Source organism: Sitodiplosis mosellana, unplaced genomic scaffold (genome assembly GCF_009176505.1).
Source record: "Sitodiplosis mosellana isolate CC-2019 unplaced genomic scaffold, AAFC_SMos_1.0 Smas_scaffold_21, whole genome shotgun sequence".
NCBI classification, from domain to species: Eukaryota; Metazoa; Arthropoda; class Insecta; order Diptera; family Cecidomyiidae; genus Sitodiplosis; species Sitodiplosis mosellana.
Window position 1 is genome coordinate 570,894 of NW_022595263.1, and position 9,881 is coordinate 580,774.

The following is a 9,881-nucleotide window of genomic DNA, read 5'->3' on the forward strand; positions in this document are numbered from 1 at the left end:
GACCACGTTTTGTTTGCCGTATGCAATGTTCCCAAGCGTAATTGACCTAGACTGTGAAATTAGGCATGAAATTCACATTGAGTTCTTCGTCGGTTCAAATTGTTTCTCCAGTTTTTGTTGTGATTTATTCGTTACTGATTACAGGAGATTAATGCTTGTACGCTTCGTATCTTCATCTATTTGAAAGAAGAAAAATGTTTGTTTAGTCAAAGCTTAAAAAGTCACCAAAAGTTCAGAACGAACATTTTGAACAAGCGATTGAAATATGACACCAAGACCAAGACAAGACAAAAAAAGAAATGAATGTGTATTCTTTGGAACTGAGTAACAGAGTGGATGTTTTATTGAAAGGAATTGAATAAATTTAAATTTTGCATGTGATTGAATAAAGCAAGTGATGTCATAGTTTGCCTTAAAGCAAACAAACCCAGATGACACTAGTACGAAGTGCCATTGTACTCCGAAATCACATTCATATTAGATAATTAATCTATTCGGATAATCTAAAGGAACCTGTGCCTGCCGTTTTGCTCATTCATTCATAACGGAACAATCATAAATTTTGAAGAGCGTTGACAAATCATTTCATATTTCTCATTCGAATCGTTTAAAGTAACAAGTTAATAAAAGAGGAAAATAATGAAATAATCACTTGAAATTGACCTCGCAATTCATCTAAACGTGTTTCTGGTTGATTGATTTAATTGAAATAATACCAAAATTATGATGTTTCATAACGTATTTTTTTGTCTGTTTCCTCCCATTTTATTCCCCTTACTTTTGTTTTTAGCCAAAGGTCAATATCAACTGGGCATGGAGCCAAAACGTAGTAAGTATTTTGTTTTAATTTCTATCAATTACATCATCCTTTCCTGTAGTTCACTCAATGTTTTTGTATCGTATAGTGAGAACCGCCTACACACGTCATCAGATCCTAGAATTGGAGAAAGAATTCCATTTTAATAAATATCTAACGCGGCGGCGACGCATCGAAATTGCTCATACATTAGTGTTATCGGAACGTCAAATTAAGATATGGTTTCAAAACAGGCGCATGAAATACAAGAAGGATAATAAATTACCGAATACGAAAAATGTACGCAAGAAATCTGGTGCGGATGGAAATGGCGGAGCGACGGCAAATGCGAAGAAACCAAAGCGTATCACAAAATCCAGCAAGCAATCACAACAGCAACAAGCTCCAGTCCAATCTGAGGTAAGCAATTACAATCCGTTCACTGATTGATCTGTGAGGGGAGACCATTGAGTCGTGTTGTTGTTTTGTGTTTTTTTTCTTCATTTCGCCGACTCGATGAACACATAAACATTCAATTAAAATTCAATTTACTCGTTTGTTGGGTGCACAATTTTTAAGTAGCGTAACCGAAACAAAAATCATTGTTAGATCAGGCGCACGCGCATGCCTACTGTTCTTGATTATCGATTCGAATGCTTCTGTTACGAAAAGAACCATGATTTGGCTAGAAATCATTTGAATACGTTCTCAATTTAAATCATTGTGTATTGATTGCTCCTCTTTTCTGATGATTTGTCTCATTTTTTTTTCATTTCAATTCTCATTTACCACAGTGCGTGCGATCGGATAGTTTGGAAAGTATGGCCGACATGACAACATTAGGTAATATGCCGTATATTCCAGCTGCGTCTGATGTTACCGATATGATGGCGCAAGGTCCACCGCAATCACAAATGCTGAATCATCAAACGGTAACGAACAATAATAATGGTGGCAATTTAATGGGTCTATCGATGGATGCAATGCAACAGCAATCGCCGCCGAATCATTCACATCAACAGCAAACCATCAACATTAAAACCGACTACGGACTAACGGCTTTGTAGGATTCGGACGACGGAATGCAAGCACTTCTTGATTTGTGATTCGCTTTAAACTCTTTCGCTGATCTATCTTAATTTCATCCCAGAAGAGTTTTTTTTATCGTTAAAGTCAACTAAAGAGTAACAAAAACTTCTTGCATTTCTACATTCGTTAAAGTCTTATGCATTGAACAGAAAAAATACAGTTGAAACAACACCATATAGATTAAGCACAAAAGTGTCATGTCTATAAATTCCAAGCAGACGTATTTTAGCGATACCCGTAATGTTCAAGTGAGATAGAATACGTAGACTCAACATTAGATGTGTAAATTTGTAAGCTAGCTTTAATGGCGCAATGTAAATTCTCCTAAAGAAACCTATTTAGTGTTTAGTCATAATTTTATGATTTTCTAGATTTTATTCGTTTATTTCACATTTTTTTTCCCGGTGAATTCACTTTTGATGAACGCAAAGAAAGAAAAAGAGGAATTTACAAGATTCGGGCGATACAGAGACTAGGCTTATTGGTAGATTATTTGCATCACTTTGCAATTTGTACAAAATAGTTTTTAAATTACTTTTAATTTGTTATAAAAATCATCAGAAGAAAAACATTTCATTCATATAAACTCTAGCCAGCTGATGCATTCATTTTTCCCAAAGACGTCACATTTCGTGTAAATCACACTGGGACGACTGTTTTATGTTAGACTCTATAATTGAAACCAAGACATACTTGTTTGATGTTATGCAATTTAATTTAGTTAAGCTATACAACTATCTCTCTAATGGCGATTTTCTTCAAACCAAACCGAACATCGGTGTATTTTTAGTTGATTTATTGTGAATGAGTAAATTTAGAATGGGGTGTTAATCAACATACCAAATTAAGAGAGGATTTGAAACACATTTTCGGTTTGTTTTCATTGCGCAAAATCGTGTACATTTTTATTTGTCGTAAACCTAAATTGTGTTGAACATTTTGAGGAATTCAATAATGGAATATAATTAAGTTTCTCACTGGAGAAAATAGCATTAATTTGTAATGTTTAAGTTAATTGAAATGTACATTTAATTGTGACACTTTACCGCTATGTATTATTAATTGTAAATAAGTTTCTAAATAAACATGAGACTACATTGAAATTGAATTTTTCGCATCTAGTTTTATTTTTTCATCCTCTTTCAACGTGTTTGCAATTACCGAACAGAAAAAACAATTTGTACCTGAGAGAGAAAAAAAAATGTGGTAGTATCCTGTTGACTTTTTTCCATGACATTCTTCAAAAAATTGAAATTAAAAGGAATTCCCACTGAAATGGTACCGAAAACAGTCGAGTAATTTATGCGTAAAATCTGTTGTAGTCGGCATTTGGTAAAGGGTTGTCATCTTCGACGTTCGAGCTTTGGCACGGCAATGCATGCTGTTACTTCTGAGCTGACTACAGCCTACTGCATGTAAACTGCACACTTTAAAGCGATCATCCTATTTGTGAACAATCGACTTAGACAACTTAGCCCTTTTTCGGTAGCACTGTTTGTTCTTTTTCGGAAAGCAGAATGCATCAAACCACTTCTTCAAGTCATCACCATTGGGATTTTCGGATTTTACTTTGAAATATCATTTTTTTTTTTTCATATTTTTGCAAGTTCAAAAAGAAGCATTTTCGAGAAATATCAGTAGCACTCTTGCGGACTTTGGTTTTTAGCTGCATTATGCCGAAATCAGAACTGATCAGCCTTTTTATGTTGTTTAAGCTGTGTTTTTCACTCAAGAGTGAGTATACATAAGATTAGCTATTTGAAGTATTAATTTTGAATTTGCTGCATTCTTATGCGGGATTAAAATATTCGAGGGTGTTGCAAACAGAAGGAGGAGGAGACATGTACAATGAAACGCCAAGAAATATATTCTATTTTAGTACATGAAACGTTTCTAAAATTTTCATCAAGAACATTTCATATGAAAATAATCAAAATAATTGCTGATGGATTAGATGGGCTAGACGTTGAACCCAATAGCAATGTTCGCATTGATAGAAATTGTTAATTAAACTGGAACTCATCGTTGTCCAACTTGGACCAAGTGAAGAATATATCGAAAATGAATTATTTTTGCGTAGCCAAAAAAATAACTGTTTGATAGAAGAATAAAAAAGTCTCGAAAAAAATGCCCGTCGTTTATACAAAAAAAAGAAAGATATTTATACGAACAAGAATCGGCTGAATGTTCAAAGAATCTTAGTTAAATACTTTTCAGATCTTTTGTGTAGATGTGTGTCTTATAGCAAAACGAAAATCATTAATCAAACTCAGTTGTGTATTGTGCTCGCCCGGTCTCTCGCTCACTCTCTCACTCTTCACTGCAAACCTCTCATTTTACGAACGGCGACGCTGTTATGTGTTCAGTGTTCACTCGGTAATTTTAAGTTTGGATCATGTGTATTTCGAACTGTTGTGCATTTTTCCTTTCTCTCGTCGCTCTTTTGTATTAACATTGGTGCCTTTGAAATGCGTTTCAAATCCAATTCAGATGATATCCCCGCATTTATTGCTACTTTCGAGCTGCTCGAAGTTGAACGAAAACTGTGTGATTTCTTATGAGTTTTGAGTAAAATGTGAGGGTTTACTCAGAATAAGGCGGTGAAAAGGGAATGATTTTCTCAACGAAAATTTGGAATTTCTCAACGAAAATTTGGATTTTCTCAACGAAAATTTGGAAAGAGGTCCAAGGTTTAGCAGAATTTGGTTGTAGTTTTTTCTGTGTTGAATTCTGTTTCTGTTTTAAACATTCCGGAATTTCAGTAATTCATAGATTCTAAATCTCTCCTCAGAATCATACAACTCGTATTGCAAAATAAATTGAACTCATATTGGATTCAAGAAAGCATTTCAAAAAGTTCATTAAATGTAAACCAATTTTGTAACGGCTATTGAATTTTATGCCTGACGTCTGTCATACTTTCCTTGGATGAATTAAATTTCGGTTGTATTTTCCCGTTCATCCCCATTTTTCTTCACGAGAAAGTGAAAAGTTAATCCAAGCAGACTGCATTCAATGTAGAATATTTTGTTTATCAGCTGTTTCAAAGTGCGAGGAGCTAAAAACAGATATGAATGTAATTGGTTCGGTGCTACCTTTGGCGTTTAATATAAAACACGAATGAAGTTCGAATTTCTCCGGGACGTGTATTCCTTTTTTATGTAATTTCATCACGGAATATTATAAAAGAATATTAACCCAATTTACGCACAAAGTAACGCTTTATGAATAATGATCTTTTCGCCGTAGACAGTTATTCACCTCGAAATCAAGTTTTATAAAACCCACAGTTTTCCTCTTCCTTACACGGAACGCCTTTATTTTGCTTAGAATTTATCCTTCGCTTAATTTCCGGAGCGCAATCAACCATGTTCCACCTTTCTAATATTGGGTTGGAAATACTGACGGGTCTATCAAGCGGCAGAACACTGCCGTAGTGTATTTGCACAGAATTTATTTTCTTTTTAACGAGTTTCTGAGAAAATGCTTGAATTTATACAGTACAATTTATAAAGAAACTCTTCTCTTGTCTACGTTTTTTACGGAAAATCATAATTTATTGATATAAGAGAGTTTTATTAAAATTTACACATTTTTCATTGACTGAGTTGAATCAGTTCCAAACTTTTAAATCAAACTTGAATGAAATCTAAATACCACTAGAAATTCCGTTAGTTTTTCTCCTTCAGAAAGAAATTTTGTTTCAAAGAAAAGTCATTTTATGGTCTTTTTGGTGTAAGAATTAAAAAAGATTATCATATTACAAGGAGTAGCTGGCAAGGCGTATTGTTAATCATTGCATTCTAATTTGTAGTTGTTGTAAGTGAATAACAGTAGAAAAATGATTTATCTCTTTTTAATAACTCAATATTATTACTCATTATGTATGAAAACACATATTTATGGCTTCGTTGTCCATACTGCTTCGGCACCATCTTCATTGGTTGGCTCGTTCATAAAAAGAATTATATATTAATTTCCAGTGTATTATTTCATGTCTACTGTTTTGCTTCATTTTACTCTTTTCGCCTTAATTCGTATTCCGAATGTTTTGACGGATTGAAACAAATTGGAATCAGTTCGAGCGTTTCACTACCGAACGGATTGACCACAATCAGTAAACCATGTAATTTTTTATTCAGGTTCTAGCGATATGTGTTTTTTTTCTTTTCCTTTTTTTTAAATATTCATTTATGTCAAGACGAAAAGTCTTATAAAGTATTTCTCTTTTTTCGTACGCTTCAATATTTTGGCGTGTATTATTGTTTTCGTAGTCGTCTTTCGTTAAATGATTAATAGTCTTTTGATGATAGTTTTCTGGCACTTTTTTCAATCCGTTCTTAATGAACACAAAGCGATATCGCATTCATTATGCGTGTGAGTGAACGATGAACTTCTTTTACTTTATTACAATGGACGCGTTCGTTTTTCTCTTTCTTTTCCCAATAATTCGCTCAACGTGTTTCTCTTTCTACGTTGTCAGCTGTCTGGCATTTCATTGAATAAATTACAAGTTTGATGGCCGTAACCGACCAATGAATTTTTTAAATTTAGCAAAATACCATGGCATTCTTTTATCTGTTCACTAACAAGTTTTTTTGTAGCCCTTAATAACTAATAACTATGCTTTGATTGGAATGATGGATTTCCAAAAAAAATCAACATAAACATTTTTTTTTGTCAAAATAATCGATTGAAACACCTTTTTCCAACTGTGGTTTCAGCTATAAATAAAATGAAATTTACACAAAATATGAACATCGGAATCGATCTCTTGAGATTAATATATTTCTCATCTGGAAATTCATTCGTTGCAGTCTTTCAAATTTCTTTATTATTGAGTCTTAAGATTCCGAAAAAAGGTAAACAAGAAAATTGTGTGTCATTTCGCTTTATGATGGCGCATTGTTTGTTGTCAGAATGAGTAAATAAAAACGGTAACATCAGAACGGTCCGTTCTCTGAGGATTCCATCGGATGGTTCATGCTAAGACCAGTTGCAATTCTACTTACTGAACGATGCGTTGTCTCCAAGGAATAATCTTTGGATGAATATGCACACTTTACTGACAGCTAATCAAGACTATAGTCTCGTCGCACGTCATAAGGCACAGCGTCTAAGTTGAAATCTTCATAAACATAGTGCAAAAGAGAATTGACCAACAAAGAAAGCCTAGTAGCCGACAGAAGCGTCTTTGTCGCCTTTGCGTGCCGCCATAAAACTGTCGATGCAAAAATAAAGATTCTTTTCGTCTTTTCCATATACTTTTGGTCAATAAAGCCATTTCACAAAAAAGAATTGAAACAATCTTGTTCGAACTTTCTGAATTCAAACTTGATCTCTCGAGCCAATACTTAGTCGAATCAAAACGTCTTCACATCAAATTCAAATTGTATCCACTTTCACAGTGACTATTGAGCATGGAAGGAAAAAAACTCAAACAGCAGTGAACAAATTGTTATTTCCACAAGTTTGTTTTTCGGTGCGTTGTCGAAGCCTTTCGGGAAATATTGGAATGGCAGCGAAACAAGTAAGCGACTCATTCAATTCAATACAGTCAGCATTTTCGGTATATGATTTTTTTGTCATTCGTCGTTGTCGTCGTCAGCGTCGACAAGAGAATAAAATCGCAAGACAAGCGTAAAAAACAAATGTTGTACTGCTGTGTGTATGTGTTGTAAGCGACAGCACCAACGTTACACTTCAACTATAAAACTTCTCAAACAAAATCCCGAGTAAAATTCGAGAGACGAAAAAAAACGGCAGGAAAAATAATAATATAAAGTATGTCATATTATATTGGATTTGGTTTTCAACTCAACTCTACTTCAGTGTATATTAACGTTGCTGACAGTTATAAATGATATGTCACTCGCTTTGTGTTACAGCTTTAACACAGCACAGCACAGTTTTTGATATATTTTTTTTTCTTTCTATTTCTTCTATTTTTGATCCAGCTTTTGAACGCAATGTGTGTGTGTGTGTGTGTGTTTGGTATTTTGAGTTTTTTTTTCTGGGGTTTATCTACAGCAAGTTGAGTTCTATTGTTGATGTTCGATAAAATTTATCGAAAAATCTTCTGATTAACACGGCATGGAGTGGGAAAAAATCCGAATTCAATCCTTCTATTTGTTGTCAACCGACACACAGTTGCTGGGATTCAATGAGCATGACATGGTCTATGCTGGGACGTTTTCAACCCGCAGCATTGTTGCATTGTCAATAAATGGAATGTTCACTGGAATGGAGGCTTATAAATTAGCTCTAATGAGCAGCATATTCACACACACAGTGAACGATTGAATTTTTGGCATTTCCAAAATGCATTCGAGCGTTCATTGATTAACGAATCATTTTTAACAAAGACACTTTGATGTGTGTATCGTAGCTGCATGTAAGAAACAGAACGCTAGAGTCTTTTACACGCCGATTAGCTTATCACAACGCTACATGCTTTATTTACGTCGATTAAAATAATTAAAAACGAGAAAACATGGTTGCAACGTTGAGCGTACGCAGTGTGTTGTTATTAGAGCATGTCGGCCATTTTAGAATGCTCCTCCCCAAAACACGACGTGTGCATTTCGCATGGAAGACGATAGCAACAATAACAAAAGACAAACAACAACAGCAGAGGGTCGAAGCGAAAATACAAAAACACATGGAGTAGAAAAAGGGAAAGAGAGAATAAAGAGAGTAACAAAGGGAAAAAAAGCATGTTAAAGTAACATCAGCCATCGTCAATATGCTGTCGCCTCGTTTAAATTTCATTTTATCTATTTCATAATGTGGATTCGACGAATTATTCATAAATTTTGTTTCAGCGTTCTCGGCATACACAAAAACTTGGTTTCACTCAATTTTTGTGATTGTTAATCATGCACTTCAAACCGGTGGCTAGATAGTATGCGGAAAAAACTAAATATTACTGACATAATTCCGTAATGAAAGAAAATTGGACTGAAAATTGAATGCAATGAGTTTTTGCGTGAATTTTAAAGCCGTTTCAGTCACATCATGTGACTATATTCATTGCATAGATAAAAATATTGGTTTCAAGTGCCAATTGGAAATGATTACAGCCATTTGTTTTATGCAATCCGACGATAAATAAGCAAGTAGCGGTTAGTCGCGTGATTTGATTTTTATTTGAAATCATCGAATCAAGTGACAACAAGAGGAGTAAATAAATACACCGCATAATTGATTGATAGTCATGGGATGAACGTACATATGCACGTAGTAAATCTAATTATGTAAAGGTGTTTGAGAACTGACGATATTCATAGCCTGTGTGTGTGTTCGTCATCTTGTCAGGAATCGGCGCATATGATTCGACCCGAATAGAAAATCATCAATCATTCGTCACGTAACTGAAGTGCTCGCGTATTCGTGTAGCCGCTAGATCGTTGGTTATCATGAAATGAAGATTTGTTATCTTCATGAATGTGTGGCCATATTTTGCTAGCTAGATTGAATTAGAGTGGCAGTTTCAATAAAAAATCGCCGTGATTTCATTAGGCAATTATCCAGTTCCAATGGATAGCTTCGGTCTCAATGGGAAAACGTTCATCGCGTCCATCAAATCTGTAAATAAGAAAAGAATGTCATACTATTTTGAGTCTCGAGCATAATAACCTAGCGAACAAATCCTTATCGCGTGTGTATGCGGTCGATAAATATTGTTCAACTATGAGAGGAAAATGTCTTAATTGAGCATTAATAGTTTAATAACAGACTTTAGTAAACAGCATATAATCGTGCCATAATAATCGCTAGTTTAGACGAATGTAAAAATATTGTTTATCGAAATGAATAATTTATAAATGGTCGAGGATTTTCCATGCAATGACATTCGGCTTCTGTAATTTACTAGAAAAAAAACGCTGGCTCATTACGCACGCTATTGCGCGCGAGTGTTCGAGCAAACCAGGTGATTACACATTCATACTTTCAAACATCACTGATGATGATGACTTCAATTACATTCCATAAC

The 9,881-nt window shown here is 34.5% G+C and overlaps 1 protein-coding gene across 1 annotated transcript; it reads left to right on the forward strand.

Moving 5' to 3' along the window:
- Positions 1 to 386: 386 nt before the first annotated feature.
- LOC129568580 (homeotic protein deformed) lies at positions 387 to 2,896 on the forward strand. The gene is made up of 3 exons (XM_055446634.1): positions 387 to 829; positions 906 to 1,216; positions 1,591 to 2,896. Exons 1-3 carry the CDS (start codon positions 724 to 726, stop codon positions 1,861 to 1,863), a joined length of 690 nt encoding a protein of 229 aa, XP_055302609.1. The 5' UTR covers positions 387 to 723; the 3' UTR covers positions 1,864 to 2,896.
- Positions 2,897 to 9,881: the final 6,985 nt, after the last annotated feature.